This window comes from Ceratotherium simum, chromosome 8 (assembly GCF_057802395.1).
Source record: "Ceratotherium simum simum isolate JZ-2026a chromosome 8, ASM5780239v1, whole genome shotgun sequence".
In the NCBI taxonomy this organism is placed as follows: domain Eukaryota; kingdom Metazoa; phylum Chordata; class Mammalia; order Perissodactyla; family Rhinocerotidae; genus Ceratotherium; species Ceratotherium simum.
The window spans coordinates 64,195,458-64,215,448 of NC_141907.1; the positions used below are offsets into that span (position 1 = coordinate 64,195,458).

The window sequence follows — 19,991 nt, forward strand, 5'->3', positions numbered from 1 at the left end:
CGGTTTTCACGTGGCATGCTACCCCTCCCCCTCCTCTGAGAGCCGAGTGGTCTCAGTCTCTGGGTCGCAGTACTCGGGGAAGGAAAGGAACTCCTCTTACCTCCTTCCACTTCCTCTGGGGATTCCAGCACCTCAGTCCTCGGGTGTATGGCTGCCTGGGTGCCTCAGACGTCCCCTGTGTCATGTGAATAGCTTCTGTTGGAATATGAATGTCCTTTTTGTTGTGTCTTAGAGGGGGAGAGTTCAATGCGGGAAGTGCACTCCACCATGATGCTGACGTCACCCACCTGTAATGTCTTGTTTTTTTTCTTCTGTGAGGAAGATCAGCCCTGAGCTAACATCCATGCCAATCTTCCTCTTTTTGCTGAGGAAGACTGGCCCTGAGCTAACCTCTATTGCCAATCATCCTCCTTATTTTTCCCCCTTTTTCTCCCCAAATCCCCGGTAGATAGTTATATGTCATAGTTGCACATCCTTCTAGTTGCTGTATGTGGGACGCTGCCTCAGCATGGCCAGACAAGCGGTGCGTTGGCGCACGCCTGGGATCCGAACCCGGGCCGCCAGTAGCGGAGCGCGCACACTTAACCACTAAGCCACGGGGCCGGTGCCTGTAATGTTTTTTAAAATCCAGAATAACCCTACCCCCATCATTTTCTTACTCTGCACATGGAACACTGTACCAGACAACTAGCCAAAGAGTCAATATCTCAGATTTTGTCTGATTGTTTCTTTGTGTTACCATTTTCCTTATTCTTCTAGCCTCTGTTTTCTCTAAACTGGAAGTTAGGCCTTAAGATTTATTAGGTCAAAGGTTTTTAACAAAGGTACTTCATAGATGATGCTGTTTAGTTTGTATTGCATCACATCAGGAAGCACATAATGTCAATATTAATGCCAATATTAGTGACCCCTAGATTTCTCCCTTGTAAAGGAATGTTTTTCCTTTTGATACTGTGGCACCATGTGAAGCTGCTATTTCTCATCAACCTTTCATCTAGGATTTTGGCATACACTGATGATCCTTGCTGAATCAGTTTCTTAATATCATACTTCTCAATTTTGGTACTTTTTTCTCCTAATCCCATTGACATTCTCTATCATTTTTGGGAATAGTAGTGTCCCAAAAATGGAGTAGTGTCCCTCCATGTGTTGGGCAAGAAAATGGGTTGAGAACTGGTTACAGGAAACATTTAATGGTATCTAATTTTATATAACTTATTCCAAGTTGGATTTTCAGTTCTTTGAAAAGAAAGTACTGATTAGGAGCTGAGAGACATTTATTGAATGCAAATTATGCTTGACAAAATTAATTTTTTGTAGTGACTAGGAAACTTTTTTACTTGTAGTCAGGTTATGTGAAAGAAGCTAGTGTATGTTACTTTTAACAATGTGTTTAAAAAATACCTTTTTTTTTCTTTTCAGAACAGTTTGCTTAATTCAAAAGTGATTGAACAGTTATATTCTAACCACATTGATTATTCATTTCGCATTTACTATTGTGTGAGACCCTCATCAAGTTGTGTAACACCCAGTGGAACATAGATTGATAAGCAGATAGGATCAAGTATGCTGTATGGTATAGACAGGAAGCTGTGAGAGTTTTAAAGAAGTGCTGTGCAACCTGTAAGGAAGTCTGATTGTATCAACAAATATTTATTAAGTGCTCAATTCAGTATTGCATGTCTCCAAAATATCTGGTACCGTCTTTCAGACTTTTTTGGATCATTGCAAATCCATTCTGAATTGTAGTTAGATTTAAAGTTTCTTAATTGTGCTCTATGGGATACTTTTCATCTTCCTAAGCAGAAGATAAAATACGTCCATAACTACTACTTCTAGATAAGTAGTTGTATTCCAACAATTCTCCGACACCAAACGAGTGTCCAACAATTCAATTCAATTCTGACACTACCCAGAGTAAGTGCAGACCCCACAAGTTAAAGAGCTTAATCCCACAAAATTGCCCCCATTTCAGAGGCCAGGGGGCCACCAGCACTTCTGATGGACTGGCTTGACTGCAAATTTGGGGCTTCCCATGACCCTTCTTCAGATTTGATAAGTTTACTTGAATGACTCACAGAACTTAGGAAAGTGCTACACTTATGATTACCATTTTATTATAAAGGATACAAATGAGCAATCCAGATGAACCGGTATGTAAGGCAAGGTCTGCAAAGGTCTCTAGCAAAGGAGCTTCTGTCCCCATGGAGTCAGGGTCCACCACTCTGTCAATACATCAGTATGTTCACCAACCAGGAAGCTCTCTGAACCTTGTTCTTCAGAGTTTTTGTTGTGGCTGCTTTACATAGGCATGATTGGTTAAATCATTGGCCACAGGATTGAACTCAACCTCTAACCCTCCTTTCCCTTCAGAGTTCAAGAGGTGGTGTGGGAGTGAGGCTGAAAAGTTCCAACCCTCTAATCATGTAATTGGTTTTTCTGGGACAACCCTCCATCCTGAAGCTATCTGGGGGCCCCACCACTGAAGAGTCAGAGTAATGCTTTTAATAAACATAATCAACTTATAGGACATTTCTACCCTAAAATGAATGGGGGGAGGATTCATTTAGACATCATTTTGAGTGACTCTAGTGGATTGCTTTCCATTAGACACAGACTTTAAGAAGCCAAACATAGAGGTGGTTTATAGTGTTAAAAAGAAAAGATTATTTTAGCCTTCATTTAACTACCTCAAATTTCCGAGTCTTTAAACCGAAGTATTATTTTTAAAGCTGATTTTGGGTTTGAATTATGCATGACATTTTATTTATATTTGGAGTTACAAATGATTTGGGACATGTAGGTAAATATAGTCTCTTTGAATATTACTGTGTTTATATTAGTTTGTTTATCAAGTCATGTGTTTATTTTCATGCTTTGTATTATTTAAAATGTGTAGTCTAAATCTAATCTTTGCAAGATGGAGTAGTATTAATAACAACAGCATAATAGTAATAGTAGTAGTAATTATAATAGCTACTATTTATTAAATGGGCTATATTAGGTACTGTACATACATAATCTCATTCACTCTTCAGAACAGTCCTATGAGATCTTACACTGTCTGCCAAAATGTATGAGGAAACCAGGGCTTAGAAGTTAACTTGCTTATGTTTATACAATTAGTAATGGTGGAGTTAGTATTTAATTCCATGCCTGACCCCATAAGCCTTGCTCCCCCCTCGCCCTTGCTATACTGAGTTTCAAGAAGAAAATTAATGGAGCTTTTTGTCATCATTCATTGATTCATTCATTCATGCATTCAATAAATGATAGTTGTGTTCCTACTAACTTACCAGGCATTACTTTGTCTTCCATTTTTACCTAGCAGTGCTTGTTGCTTCAAAACCTCCAACCCTCATAATGTCCATTATTAATGTAAAGGACTAAATCCTATCATTTCATTTCTCTTGTTGGTCTCTTCTTTAAAACGATGATTTTGGAATACTCAGCCTTGCTCACTATATAGTATTTAAGTTTTTTGGGTCATCTAATAGTAAGATGTGGATTCTAGCATATCTTCTGGACATTTTTTTTTTTAATTGATGTTTTAGTGGTTTCTAACATTGTGAAATTTTGGGTTGTACATTTTTGTTTGTCCATCACCACATATATGACTCCCTTCACCCCTTGTGCCCACCCCCCCACCCCCACTGCCCTGGTAACCACAGTCCAGTTTTCTCTGTCCATGTGTTGGTTTATATTCCACATATGAGTGAGATCATACAGTGTTTGTCTTTCTCTTTCTGGCTTATTTCACTTAACATAATACGCTCCAGGCCCATCCATGTTGTTGCAAATGGGACGATTTTGTCTTTTTTTATGGCTGAGTAGTATTCCATTGTATATATATACCACATTTTCTTAATCCAGTCGTCAGTCGAGGGACACTTAGGTTGCTTCCACTTCTTGGCTATGGTGAATAATGCTGCAATGAACATAGGGGTGCATAAGCCTCTTTGGATTGTTGATTTCAGGTGCATTGGATAGATTCCCAGTAGTGGGATGGCTGGATCATAGGGCATCTCTATTTTTAATTCTTTGAGGAATCTCCATACCGTTTTCCATAGAGGCTGCACCAATTTGCATTCCCACCAGCTGTGTATGAGGGTTCCTGTTTCTCCACATCCTCTCCAACATTTGTTGTTTTTTGTCTTGGTGATTATAGCCATTCTAACAGGCGTGTGGTGGTATCTTAGTGTTGTTTTGATTTGCATTTCCCTGATGATTAGTGATGTTGAGCATCTTTTCATGTGTCTTCTGGACATTTTTACTATTATTTACTGGCATTATTCTTAATATTACTATACAGTTACCTTACAATGATTATCTTACTATGATGACTTTGGAAATGGAAAAATATTGAAGCAACTGTAAAAGTTTCCTGTCTAATTTCAGTTAGAGAATGAAGTATTTGGTAAAATGATGCCATCAATATATAATATGCCCTTTTAAGAATAGTATTAGCATAATTGTGCTCACATAATCACTCCTTGCTTTGTGAGATGACTGGATAAGGATATAGGGCTAACGCCATCCCTAACTAAGGCAAATTTGCGATCAATTTTTCTTGTAGCTTTTAGGATCTTCTCTTTATCCTGAACCTTCTGAAATTTCTTGATGATGAACCTTGATACAGATCCCTTTTTGTTTATTGTGCTTGGTGTTTACTCGCTGAACCCTTTACTTATGGAAACTCATGTACTTCAAGTTTGGGATTTGTGTCTGTTAGTATCTTTGATATATTTTTTTCCTTCATTTTCTCTCTCTTCTCTTTCTGGATCTTCTGTTATTGTGATACTGGATCTGCTGGACTGGTCGTTTTATGTTCCTGTTTTTTTCTCTATTATTTCTTTTATCCTCTGGAAAATTTTCTTGATTTCATCTTCTAGCTTCTATGTAGAAGTTTTTAGTTTTGATCTCTTAGTTTTAATTTGCAGAAGTCATTTCTCATTCTCTGTGTGTCTCTTTTATAGGACCCTGCTCTTATTTCATGACTGCAATATTTTTCCTTAACTCTGAAGATATTTATAGGTTCTTTGGATGATTTCTTTGTAATTTTTTAAAATAATTTTTATTTATTTATTTTCCCCCAAAGCCCCAGTAGATAGTTGTATGTCATAGCTGCACATCCTTCCAGTTGCTGTATGTGGGACGCGGCCCCAGCATGGCCGGAGAAGTGGTGCGTCGTTGCGCGCCCGGGATCTGAACCCGGGCCGCCAGCAGCGGAGTGAGCGCACCCAACCGCTAAGCCACGGCGCCGGCCCATTGGATGATTTCTTTGGCTCCCAGCATCTCTTCAAAGTTCCTTTTTTCATCTTTGCTTGTTTTTCATCTCTTATTCATATTAGAAGCTTTCTGTGAATGACTGATCAACCTTTGATGTCTGTTTTTGAAAGAGCGAGGCACTAAAGTGATGATTGGAAAGGCTTTGTGCAAATGGGGAGAGTTTCTTGATTCAGGGCTTCACTTGAGTGTGATGAGTCAGAAAGCCACTTTTTTCATTGTGTGACTCCCAAATTTCAGAATCTATATATTTTTTTAATCCAGTTTCCCAGCAGAGAAATTCTGTAATCTCCTGTTGTGATTAGGATGTGCTGTATGTCTAGTTCTTGTAGCCGAACAGTCGTCTAGGGTTGAGGTGGGAGATTCTCTTTTTAATAATTTTATTTATTTATTTATTTTTCCCCCAAAGCCCCAGTAGATAGTTGTATGTCATAGCTGCACATCCTTCTAGTTGCTGTATGTGGGACACGGCCTCAGCATGCCGGGCTAAGCCACTGGGCCGGCCCCAGATTCTCTTTTTAGTATGTAAACTTTTACTTAATCCTTTTGTTTTCAGGACTACACCCTTCCCTCCCTTCTCTTGCCTTCCTGGCTCCAAATGGTGCCTGGTGTCACAGATTACTGCTGGTTTAACTAATCCTGACTGTGGGGAATGGGGTAGGGAATCTAGAGGTGTGACTGCTTTTATGAAGACTTTAAGCCGGTCTTCCTATTTTCCCATTGCTATCTCTGCCTTCAGATGGCCCCTGTAATTCTTCAGTGTCTCCAGGTTTATGCCATTAGAATGGGCTTGCTTCTGGCTCATCCTTGCTTGCCCCCTCCCCCAATCAGATGCTTGGTGTGGCCTTTCTCTGTTTTGTTTAATCCTTTACCATGTGTCCGTAAGTTCTCCGATTTCCAAAATTTTGTTGACATCTCTTGCCTCTTTCATTCTCTTTGATGTTTTGGGTTTATGCCTTAAAAAATCCTTTCTGTTATTTTTGTTATGGCGGGTGCAGAGGTAAATGCTAGTGTTGAGACGGCCATATGTTAATTGGAAATCTCTTGACTTTGTGTGACTGCTTTTTGTATGCTGCTTTTACTCTGCAGCAATTCTGCCTGCTAAGATTCTGAACATTTATCTTCTTGCTTTCCTTGATATGTTTTTTAAGGTGATGAGTACTTTTCTCATTCATTTAAAAGAAATTTTCTACATTATTTCTTTAAAAATTACCAATAAAACATAGACCTCTTAAAACATCCAACACTATGATGGCATGTAAAGAAAAAATTAAGTTCCTCTTCCCCCAGTTATGTGATTCCGAGTCAAGCTTTGATGTGTGTCCTCGCATGCTGTTTTTTATGTTCATAGAAATATTAAACGTGTTTTTTAATTTGCAAAAGACGCCATCCGTATACCAAGTGGAACAAATGACAGACCAGGAGAAAATATTTGTAGTTGCTTATTAACAGAGTTCTATAATGCTCTCCTACCAAACGAAAGAAAGAAATAACCTGTTAGTGAAAGACACCAATAATATGAAGGCAAGTCACAGAAGGGGAGTATAAGTGGCCAACAAAAAGAGGTAAAGATGCTCAATATCACTGGTAATCAGAGGAATGCAGATAGAAATAACAGTGTGAGAATCTTTCTCTATCAAATTGGCAAAATTTAAAATGTCTTAGTAAGCTCTGGTGAGCATGTGAGAAAACTGGCTCTTACATTGCTAGTGGAAATTGCTACAGCCTTTCCAGGTATTAATTTAGCAGTATCAAATTTGAAAGGTGTTTTTCCTTTGGTAGATTTACCTTGGGAATCTGCTACAGGAACAAAAGCACCAGTCCTTAAGAATGTTTGTACAGAGTGTTTATTGTGCAACATTTGTTGTTGGTAATGGCAAGAAACAGGCAAATAAAATACCAGACCAACCTGAATGACCACCACTTTGGAGATTATTAAATTATGGTATTTATATGTATGGTATACTATACAACTATTAAAAAGAATAAGTTAAGCAATGTGTTATTGCAGTCTGTATTGTAAGATTCTATTTTTGTTGAAAAAAGGTGGGGAGGAGAGGGTGAACCCTATATAGAGGTATCAATTTTTAAAAACTAGACATTTTTATAAACATTATCTGATAAAACCTGTATAAAAATTACCTTAAAAACAAACTTTATCAGTATAAAGTAATTGGAGGATTTCCTGGGTGGCTGGCCCTTGAGTTTGGATGGAGGATTGTTCATTATGATTTATCCCAGGCTGACTACAGTCTAAAACTAATGTCCTAATCCAGGTTTTGGTTTCTTGTCCACTTAACCCAGTGGACCACTTAGCCCTGCTGTAACGATTGTTTTGTTATTGATGAATTTCTGCTCCTTTGGATACCTTTAATTGGTAAAATAATATCCTTGCCAGTGGAAGTACAAGGAAGATAAGAAAGAAAGAAATTGATTCTATAATTTTTTACTTTTTCATGTTTTCTTTCTAAACAAATTTGAGGGGAGTAACAAGTATATATATACAATTAATAAATTAAAAATAAGACAAAATGGAAAAATAATGGCTTAATAGGAGGAAGAAATAATGATTTATCAGGAGGAAAAGTTAGTCTGTAGAAATACATGCTGTACGTTCATACACAGTCACTGAAGGTGCCTGGCATCTCTAGAGCAGTGCCTTCCAAGATGGTTTTCAGTCAGGTGCGAGCTGCATTGTCGTTATTTTAATACTACTAATTGAAGCAAGTTTAGGTTGGCTTAAAGCCACTCCTTTATTTAAATGTGATTACTTTTTGTGGAGCATGGGAGAAAAAAGGTGAGATTTGTTAGGCAGCCTATGGAATTGTTTCACATGTGAACTGTATGTCCTGCCTATATTGTATAATTTACAGATAACAAAATATATCCATAATTTCCCTTTTCATGTTAACTTTCATAAATACATATTATTTCCCATTTTGCTCTGTCAGACCATTATCTGTCACTAGTTCTTTTATTTTCATGGGATTTTGAAAACCTTTGGAATGCTTTATAGTACTCTTTTAATCCCATATTGGAATTATAAGTTTATTTATAATAATTTAAAAACTGTGCCTTGAATTGGACTTGAATTGAACTATGTATTGAATTAGATATAGAAGTATATAATAAGTGTAATTTGTGGTTACTTCCAGTAATCTTTTGATTTGTGTATGAAATGAGCTGAGAGTTCAAGTATATCATAATATAGTCAAAACTCTAGGTACAGGTGCCTGAGGGAGTGATGAGCATGAATTGGGTCATGAAAGACTTCTCTGAAGAAATATATGTGTTGAAGAATTTGGTAGATATGGATTGGTGGCAAGCAGGTTGATGATACTTCTCTTTTGGTTTACTATATCTTAACTAGTTACCTCCCACTAAATGCATTCTTCGAACAGAGATAATATTAGCTAACTAATACTTAATCAGAAAGTTCTGGAAAATATAGTATTTAGAGAAATATAAACATGTTATTCCATTTCATTCTCAAAGCAGGCACTATTAATGACCATTATTTACCATGTTTAGATATAAATCATAGTTGATGAACACATTATCTCTCTATTTAGAAAACTTAACATTTGGCCATATCTGTGTCTAATTTAGGATTAGTGGAATTGGCAAACTTTAACTTCTGGAACAGGGGTTTTATCAAGAAAACTTAGTTAACATTTTTTCCCCAATTTCCCTAATTCATAGGGATAAAATTACTTTATTCTGTGGGTGGTTGAGAATGGATATATAGGATCCATGTTTCCTCCAGGAACTTTTACTCTGGTTCAGTGGATACTTAACTAGGTTGTACATGAGAACCATCTGGGGGACAGCCCCCTCTGAAAAACCAATTTACATTATTATATATTCATAAAAACATACAAAAGTAGAATAATAAACTAAGTAGGGATTTTTAGCAATGTATATACTAAGCCTGATTGAGACTTTCTGATTCAGACTTAGGGTCAGAACTCGGAAATTATTTAAGATAAATTCCTGCACACATAGACATGCGCGCGCGCGCACACACTCAAACATAAACATACAAACATACACACCCACCAGCTCACCAGGCAATTCTGGTGCATAGCTATGTCTGGGAAGCATTGTTCTAGGGGAATTGCTAGATAAATGTATCAAAACAAATGCTATTTAAGTGATTTATCTTGACCTATACTTATACTACCTCCATATCTAGAGATATTCTAACTTTTAGCATTTTCCTTAATTTTTAATCAAATAAAATTTGAGTAAAGTAGCACTGTATTAATGCTACTCATTTGTTAATGTTTGCATATGAAATTAATGCTAAGTGAACTTCTTTTTAAAAAATGCCCTGCATTATTAGAGCTTTTAATTAAAGTACTTTTCCCAAACATTATCTTCTTCTCTCCTGGTAACTGCCTTGTGAGGGGGTTGATTTGATTTCCCCTACAGTATATACATGGAAATTCAAATGTACAAGTGGGGAGTTGTGCAGTTTCTTGTAACTGCAATTGAAAGATATGGAGACTCTGGACTCTGATTCTGGAGTGTCCTAGGAGCTCTTTTCCCCTCTTGTTATTTTGACTGCTTTGCACTGAGCTGGAGTGCAAATGCTTTATCATTGCTCAGGATGCTGCTTTATAAGGGCTATCTAATTGATAAAAGTGACACACCGTTTTTTGGTTTAAACTATAAGTAAACTACAAAATATCTATGCCAAGATGAGTTTTAAAAATCTCAAGTGCAAATGTTTGTTCAGATGTGACAGGAGTAATTGTTCTCTAGAATACCTAGCTATATGTTTCAGTTATGATGCTTTCTCAGGTGAATTGTCCAAACACACTGTCCAAACAAGTGTGGCATAAATGGTGAGGACATTTACCATCTCACATCTCATAAGAGTTCTGGAAGGAGGTGGTTCCAGAGTTGTCTAATTCAGTAGCCTAACTATGTCAGTGTTCTGGGTCATTTTCTCTGATTCTTTTTCTCAGCATGGCCACAGATGGCTGCCCTAGGTCTAAACATCATATTCTTATACAACAGAATCCAAAAGCCGGGAGGAATAGCAGGGCTTTCTTCATAAGTCTCTCTCTTTTTTTCTTGGTGAAAAATCTTTCCCTGTAACCCCCAGCAGACTTTCCCTTAAGTCCCGTTAGCCAAAATTGGTTACACATCCAATGCTAAATCAGTTACTGACAAGAGGAAATGGGATTCCCATTATCACCTTAGAACCATGTTGGTTCATCGCCTGGAACTGAAGGAGGGGCCCCAAGAACTGGAGGAGAGATCTATTGATGTCTCATATTAAATAACATCAGTGTTTTGTCATCACAAGAGGGGGAGGCTGATTGGTAGGCAATTACTAGTATATGCCAAACTATAGTAATATAATTATGTTCTGACATTTTCCACATACTATATAGGAGGTATTCCCATTCAAAATGAAATTTTAGTGTTTTAACCTTTAAAAGAAAGGCATGTTCATTTGAGAAGCGTGTTATCCCCTATGTGCTATCTCATGATTGGCCTTGGAATCCAATGTTTTGGCTTTTAATCTAATATGTTAGTTGCTTACTGTTCTTATTTTTGTCTTGGCTACAGTCAGTTTATTTCCCTCTGAGATTAAGCTCCTCAGTGATATTATATGATTTTGGAAGTAGTTTCTGATTCTTTTTAATTAACTGGTACTTGTTCTTCTAGGTGGATTCTCCACGGTTTTCCTCGTGCGGACACATGGTGGAGTTCGCCATGCATTGAAGCGAATGTATGTCAATAACATGCCAGACCTCAATGTTTGTAAAAGGGAAATTACAATTATGGTAAGTGAAAGAGTAATTCCATTTTAAAGATTTGGTGTATTTTCTTTTGGTTTTGCACTATAATATTAACCAGCTTTTTGGCAAGTTACTTATTGGTTTATGCACGTCTAGAAAACCTTTGAAGATCATTCAATTAACTTGGAAAATTATCTGGGAATTTATAGTATATTCCTTATAGCCATACGTAGGGCTAAGTGCAGCCAATTCCTTCCTCTCTTCTTTCCTGCCTTCCCTACTGTATTCAGTGGGCAAGCTACCCTTCTTTATTCTTTTATTAAATACATTTTAATTATGGAATATTTTGAGGATAGAAAAATTTAGAGAATTATATAATGAACACCATTTTGCCCACGACCCAGCTTAAGAAGCAAAACCTTACAGATACAGTTGAAGGCTTCTGTGTATTCTTCCCCAGCCATATCCCTATACTGTCTTCCTCATCCAGAAAGAAACCACTGTCCTGAATTTGGTGTTTACCATTCCAATGGGTGTTTAATACATTCACTGTATGTGTTTGTATTCACAAACAATAATTAGTTTTGCTTTTCATTTTTAAAATCATTCTGTAAAGTTGATCCGGCTTTTTTTTTTTTTGGTATGCTCTGCAATATATGGTAAGGTATCCTTCAGCAAGGGAAAAATTCTTTGTAAATATTAGGAAAAGTGAAAAATATTTTAGTAGACCATTAAAGAAAATTTCAGTGACTCAATTAACTAGACTAAATAGTTAAAAAACATTACAAAATAAAATTTTCTTTTTTTTTCAAGGGTTGCTTATTCTCAGTGCTCTGGATGGCTTCTTGTTCTTGTTATCCCCTTTCTCCCCTGACTTTCCCTCTTTCTCCTCTTCGCTTTTCTTCTTTTCTCTTCCTCTCCTCATCCACTGTTTATCAAGTGCTAACATATATATTTAACATTTTTGTTTTATTGAGGTAAAATTCACATCATATAAAATTAACCATTTTCAAGTGAAAAATTCAGTGGCGTTTAGTACATTCACAGGGTTATGCAACCACCATCTCTAGTTCTAAAACCTTTCATCACTCCAAAAGGAACCACCCTGCCCATTAAGCAGTTGCTTTCCATTACCCGCTTGTTCCAGCCCCTGGCAACCACCCATCTACGTTGTATCTCTGTGGATTTACCTGTTCTGGATATTTCATATAAATAGAGTCATGCAATATGTGACCCTTTGTGTCTGCCTTCTTTCACTTAGCATGTTTTGAGGTTCATCCACATTTTAAAATGTATCAGTACTTCATTCCTTTTTATGGTGTAATAATATTCCTCTGTGTGTATGTGTGTTTGTGTGTGTGTGAGAATCACAATTTGTTTATCTATTCCTCTGCTGATGAACATTTGTTTAAAACCATTGATGGACATTTGCTCTGTTTCTACCTTTTGGCTATTGTGAATAGTGCTGCTATGAATATGGGTGTATATGTATTTGTTTGAGTACCTGTTTTCAGTTCTTTTGAGTATACATCTAGGAGTGGAATTGCTGGATCATGTGGTAATTCTGTGTTTAACTTTTTAGGAACCACTAAACTGTTTTCCATAGCAGCTGAACCATTTTATGTTCACACCAGCAGTGTATCAGACTTCCAGTTTTTCCACATCCTTGTAAACACCTGTTATTGTCAGTCCTACTTATCCAGCTGTTAAAAGGGGGATTTCTTATTTTGTATCAACATCTTTATCAACATATGTTTTGACCCCTTTTGTTTGAAGATAGGCACATTTATACAATCTGACTTATCGGAATTCTGCTCTTTTGTCCTATTTCTTAGCTAGACTAGAGTTGATTAGACTTTGAGTCTTGCTTTTTTTAAGGTAAGGCTATTAGCTAAAAGGGTCAAAAGATTTACCCTAAGATAATGAGGAATCTTAGACTAAGTTCTCTAACTAACTTGAGCCCAGATATGGTACTATTGCACCATAATTCTTCCTTTCAATAGAATTTGTATAATTTGAGACATATAAAAGAAAGTCATCAACAGCAGCAACACTCAAATACTATGCTTTTGAACAAGATGTTCTAGGGAGATTAGCTCTTTAGAGCAGTGGTCTTCCAGCTTTGTTTGATGACCCATCCCCCCTTATATATATATATTTTTGAATTATTCACATTTTCAGCTGCCATTAGCCAATATCTCAAATTATATTACACAGTTAAAACTAGGTTTATTATTAATAATAGTGGATGTAAATTCATTTTAAATAGTATTCTTGATAATTGTTTTTTAATTTCCAGACAGACCTAATTAGATCATTGTTATTTTTAAACTCATTATATGCTGCTGATTATCGTGCACTAGGAGCAAAAGTGCTGGATTTGCTATTTTTTTCTCATTTCCTTGTACTTGTATTATTAGGATTATCTTTATCCTATAGTTTCTTTACAGAAATCTTTTGTAGCCTGTTGTTCATTTTTTAGGTTATTTAGTTAAATGTATATCCATTCATAAATCCACTTAACTAGGTACACATAAGTTGCAGCATGTTGCAGGCAAAACAAACAAATGAGAGCATAGTTGTTAGTTCGTAAATATTAGAGCTTAATTTATTTTTTTGGAGATAAAAGTAAATATAAATAGAAGTTCTGATATTTTATTCTTGAGTCCCAAAGGCCTGTCTTGCACACTCACTTTTGGAGACTTACTTTTGAGTGAACCGTCTCTTTCTTCCTCTCTGAATTTAAAAATAGTATTCATTGAAAATTTGCCTGTTAGAAAATGATGATCACATGTAAGTAAACTTTCCATTGAAACTGTAGCAACTTTTTTGAAATATGTCAGATTATGTACTTATGCCTAATTCTTACTTTTTGAAATTCTTTAAATATATTAATGTAGACTTCAAAACCATTGCTAATAATAGAGCTTTAAAATGTACATTTTCCAGTTTTTAAAATTTTTTTTCTTTTTTACAGAAAGAGCTGTCTGGTCACAAAAATATCGTGGGTTATTTGGACTGTGCTGTTAATTCAATTAGTGATAATGTATGGGAAGTGCTTATCTTAATGGAATATTGTCGAGGTAAGTATTTTTTGCATTTGTTTTATACTAAAAAAAATTGCCCTTAAAATGGATTACTAGGTGTTTTGGTTTCTCCCAGGGCAGCTGTCACCTAATTCTAGACACTTCTTGCAATCTCAGCTTTAATTATCTGTCTAATTAAGGAATGCTGTTAAAAAATATTTAAAACCTAGTCATAGTTGCTGCAGTGATGATATGAGCGTGTAAAAGGACAATCAGAAGAATGCTGTTGGGTTTAAAGTGGGTAATCTAAGCAGCTCAAGAGCAGTTACACCTCACGCTCCCTATACATTTCTTTATAATCCAACCAAGAAGAGCTTAATGTGTCAATATTAGTGGTGTAAGATTTTTTTCCAGCACTCTACCATGTTATCTTTTAACATATTAAATGTAATAAATGTAGAGGATACATTTTGATCTATAATTTTTGTAAACTTTTGTTATGTGGTCTTTTGGAGTTCTTTTATAAATATTAGAAGATAGAACACCGCATTTTATTTGGACCTAATGTGGTATTTTCAAAGAAATATTTACTTGTAAAGTATGCCTTCAGAATAATAATAATTTTTTAAAAATACCTGAAATTTTTTTTTTTTACTTTACTGTGTGTGTGAAGGGGGCAATTAATCCATTTCCTGCAAACTTGCTTTTTCGTTTTGATCAGACTGCATCTGACAATTTGGGTTCTAGGGAGCCCTGGTTTATATTTAGATTTTTTAGAGATAGTTATGATTGTTAATTATGATACCAGGAACTCCTGTCATTTCCTGAAGATTGGAGGAGGAAGAGGAGGGTGGTGGTGATGGAGAAAATATGGTCTCATTTACTCCAGTCTTTTTTTTTTTCTTGTGTGAGGAAGATCAGCCCTGAGCTAACATCCATGCTAATCCTCCTCTTTTTGCTGAGGAAGACCGGCTCTGAGCTAACATCTATTGCCAGTCCTCCTTTTTTTCCCCAAAGCCCAAGTAGATAGTTGTATGTCATAAGTTGCACATCCTTCTAGTTGCTATATGTGGGACACGGCCTCAGCATGGCCGGAGAAGTGGTGCATCGGTGCGCACCCGGGATCCGAACCCAGGCCGTCAGTAGTGGAGTGTGTGCACTTAACTGCTAAGCCATGGGGCCAGCCCTACTCCAGTCTTGTAAGGAGGGAAGGACAGAGGAAAATGAAGTGAATTAATATTATAATGTCTATTGTGATATATTTGTTCTTATTTCCATATATAATATTAAAAAATTAGATGTTTTCCTGATTGTTTTATATGTTTCTCATTTTCTCTACAGCATTGTGATCTTTTTAAGGAGAAGATATTGATTTTCCCTACTCCACTTTCCTGAATTCTAGCTTTTATGATGCTAATTATTAACTGGATTAGAGTTGACTAATAGCCCTTGGTTACTTGTAACTCCTTGTAATTGAATCAGGCATAATCATAACCCTGGATGAGTTTAATTAATTGTCATCCAGAAGATATTTTAAAAGGGGAACCAAATGAACTTCAATTTTTAGGGGACTGATTTTATTTTAAAGTAGAAGTATAACCTGAGCTATGTTTTGAGGAAGGCATTCTTTTGCTTTTTAAAATTTTTTTGAAAATTTTATCTGGTTGAATCAGCAAGCTTTGTTTTACATGAAATTTTAATTTTTATCAAAGTAGTTCATGCACATGTTTTAAAAAGTCAAATAGTTCTGTTAAGCTGTGGCTAAATCTGTATCCTTCTGCTCCCTCCCTCTCCTCAGAGGCATTCACTTTAAAATCCTGGAGATGTTTCTTCTCATATTGACTTCCATATTTCTACACTGCATTATGTAGGAGAATCTGTAGTTTTAGTGAGATATTTAGAGTATGAAAGAGAAGGAACTAGAAAAGCAGGGGAAGTATGTGATTCTGGGCTTGAGGAAGCTCTTGAAAGAAAGTTTGCTAGTGCTATTTCTGATTTTGTTTTAGATACTGTCTCCAAGAAAAGATGAGGATTTTACTGTCAGTGTGGTATGGTCTTAGTTTTTGGAATAAATCAATAATTAGTGTTTAAATTATTTTGTTTTTCATTTAACTGTGATGTGTAATATTCTATAATTGCATTTTCTTTCTTGTACTTCTTTTTATTTTTCCTGGAGTTAATAATTACCCCATTTTTCGTTTGCCTAATTTCCTTCGTATACATTAGTATTTTAGCCCCACATTCCCCAATAGAAGTGTAAATCTTTATGCAGTATGTGTAAACATTTTAATATTTGTGTCAGTTTCATATTTTTTTCCCTTAGAAAGTCTCCTTTGGGGAGAGTTCAGTTCTGCTTAATTTTGAACAGCATTTAGCTGTCATTCCGAGAATTCCCTTTTCCTCCCTCCTATCTTAGACTCCCTGCTACTCATGTCTCCCCCTTGTTTTTACTACCTCCTTTGGTAGAGCACAATTTTCAGTAGCTTTCTCATAATGGGTTTATGGAAGGAAACATTTTTGAAACCTTGCACATATATTGGCTGGCTAAAGAGTTATAGGTTAGCAATAATTTTGATCTAGAATTTTGAAGGCATTATTCTTTTTTCCCCTAGTGTTACTATTGAGAAGTGTGATGCATTATGATGCCTCAATTTTTTATGTGACCTCTTTTTCATGGACACTTGTAGAATCTTTTCTTTATTCCCAGCATTCTAAAATTCAAGATATATGTGCCTTGGTTATGGGTCATTTTGGTATCCTTTTTGCTGGGCCCCCAGTATTTTCCCCTTTATTTTTTCTGTTCTCTTTTTCTGGACTTTCCATTTTTAGGATATTATCTTCCTAGATTGATTGATCCTCTGATTTTATTTTTTAAAATTTTTCTTCTTTTTCTTTTTATTCTACTTGTGTTGGGAGTATTCCTTAAATGTATCTTTGAGCTCCTCTATATAATTTTGTATTTCTGTTATGTTATTTTTAATTTTCAGGAACTCCTCCTTGTTCTCTCACTGTTGTTATTCTTTGTTAAAATACACCTTGCTCTTGTTTTGGATGCAAATCTTTTGTTGTCTGCAGTTATTAATTACAGTTTTTAAAGACTTTTTCAGTTTCTTGTGTTTTTGTTTTTTTTGAATTCTTTTGTATTTTTTATTATGCCTTTTCTTGTATGTTAGAAGTTTTCTTCAAATGTTTCACCAGCTAACTGTATGTATTACAGATCTGAATGTACCCTCTCAGTGGGCAATTATATCTTAAGAGAAGGAATCCAGAGGATCTGAATAGAGCATGCTCAGTTCCTTTTCTCAGATGAATCAATTAGATAACTTCCTTTTTCCTCCTAGGGGAGAGGAGTAAGTTGGAGGGGTAGAGAATAGGAGAATAAATACTCTCTCCTTACTACCTCTATAAAAGCTAATTGTATTACATAAAATTGTTTAAAAATGAAGGTACTTTAGCAAGGGAATCAGTGTTATGTGTATAGTTCAGGTACATTGGTTTTGATTATGCAGGGGTAAAACTGTATAGAAAGTAAAAGAATGTGTTGTGTAGCTGGTATGCCTCATCATGGTTTTGGGTATCAAATGTTTACAGTCATCTTTTGTCAGATGTTATATCTCTCTAGGTTCATAGTTTGGCTCTGATTAATTTGCTAATGTTCTGATGTATAGGTTAAAGAGAAATTATGTGCTTTAGGTATCAGACTTCCAGAAATCAGAGTTAGTATTTTGAGTTTACTTTTATTATTTTATGAAAAGAGCTTTCATTTCTAGGAGGTCTCCTACAGAAATTCCCATGGATAATATATCCGTTAGTTTTTGTTTAATAACAAAACATCCTAAAAGTCAATAGCATGAAACACTGTTTGTTTATTATTGCTCGTGTATTAGTGGGTCAGCTGTTCTAAACTGAACTTGATGAGGTGACACTGCTCATTTTGGCTGGGTTTGCTCACATGCCAGTGGGTTTGCTGGGATTAGTTGGAGTGGCTCTGTTTCACATGTTCCTCATCCTCTTCCTGGCACTAACAAGCTATGCTGGGCTTATTTTTCTCATGGAGATGGTAGAAATTCAAGTGAGCAAGTGGGAGATGTGAGGCCTCTTAAAGCCTAGGCTTGGGACTGGCACACCACACCTCTGCCTTATTTTTTTTGGACAAGGCAAGTCACATGGCTGAACCCAAATGGAAGAGCAGAACATTCTCTCTGCCCCATTTATTGGGAGGACCTGCAATTACAAGGCAAAGGGCATGGATAAAGCAAGGGTTGAAGATTTGGGGCCAGTGATGCAATGTAGCAGATAAAATTTAATTATCTTGTAAAGAAAAAAGAACAAAACAAGTCGTATCAAAATTTAAATGGAGTGATAGGTTTCACTTTATGGCTCTTTTAATTAAATGGTGATAAGTGTAATCTCAGAGATATGAAAATTGTTGGATGACTACTTCAAGAGATCAGAAGAATGTTTTTAAATTTTAGTGATGAAATTGGGCAGAGTGTAAAAGCTTTTGTTTAGGAGGTGATGCCTGTTTGAAAAATATAGAAAGATTTGAGAGTTATATGCATCCTGTTTTAAAAGACCTTCAGTATACATTGTTTGATTTCTGAATCTGATTTTTAAATTTTTCATTGGAATATTCTTTAATTTTCAGAAGACTTTGATTTTGGGTAATGAAACTTTGTTTCTACATTTGAAATGTAGGTCAAATACAGCTTTTAGCTTTTTCTGGGGATTTGGATTTTGTGATTCAAAGTTTCTAGCCCAAAGATCTCTGAATAGAAGAAAGAGGTTTAATATTTTAAAATTTATTCAACTCATTACAACATTGAAAGTTTGGAAGAGGTAGAATTAGTTCAAGGTTATGATTTCTTTAGCTGTGAAATTATATTTCAAGAATGTGAATGAATACCAATAAAACACTTTTCATCCTGTTTAATTTTGGGTTTAAATGAGTCAGCATGTCCGACATGCTGGAGGATGGAAGAAATTGCTGCCTGGTCAGGTGCCTCAGTCTTGTGAGATACCCTGAACAAATTACATCCCAATAGACTTGTTTTCTGAAAGTTGAGGATTGATAGGTAAAATTTAATGTTTTTTCTGCTTTAAAATTCTAAGGAAAAAACCAACTATTTCTATTTCAGAAAATACTTGAGAATGCTGTTTAGACAGTAATAATAAAAGTAGCAGGTGTATATGCACTTTCATACAGATTAGAAAGTAGCAATCATTTATTTATCCAATCTTGTTAAAGTTTCAAGTTAACATAAGCTTGCCTTTTTAAATTCCCAAACTTGATTTTTATTATAATGCTTTCTGAATGAATCATGTGTTTACTTGTGTTCTTAGAATGTAATGATAGTTAACTTTTTCTTAATAATTAAGAATTGTCATTATTAGGCTATCAATTGTAGTATATTGTAATACATAGTAATCCTCTCAGGGCTCATTCGTATATGTGTGGCTATTGATGTTAGTAAGTTACTCTGCCCATTGTCTCTTACCTGGGTTAGAGCATTAGCCTCTTAACCCATCTCACCATTTCCACTCTTGTGATCCCCCCCATCCCCCAATCAAGGAGATCTTTTCAAAAGTCAAGTTGGGAAGTTTCCTTGGTTCTCAAGATAAAATCTAAAGTACGGCTGATCACTGTCTACATTGTCAGTGTCATCTCACCTTACTCTCTTATCTCTTTCCTAGACCATATCCACACTGGCTTTCTTTAAGTTGTTCAAAGTCATTAAGCTCTTTCCCAAATTGGAGGCCTTTGTACATGTCACTCACTTTTGCTAGCATGCTCTTCTCCCAAATCTCTGCCTGGTTAATTCCTAATTATCCTTCAGTCTCAACATAAATATCACTTCCTTAGACAGGTCTTAGCTGACATTCTCTCCTCCCCATCTTCCTTCACCAATTTAAATTTAAGTTT

General features: G+C 35.8%; 1 protein-coding gene across 2 annotated transcripts in view; it reads left to right on the forward strand.

Annotated features, from left to right (window-relative positions):
- The window catches only part of BMP2K (BMP2 inducible kinase), a 135,993-nt gene that overhangs the window by 44,365 nt on the left and 71,637 nt on the right, over nt 1-19,991 (forward strand). For both annotated transcript variants that reach the window (XM_004430869.3, XM_087434480.1), the window contains exons 2-3: nt 10,969-11,087; nt 14,020-14,125. In XM_004430869.3, coding sequence (XP_004430926.1) covers nt 10,969-11,087; nt 14,020-14,125 — 225 coding nt within the window. The remainder of the gene's footprint in view (nt 1-10,968; nt 11,088-14,019; nt 14,126-19,991) is intronic.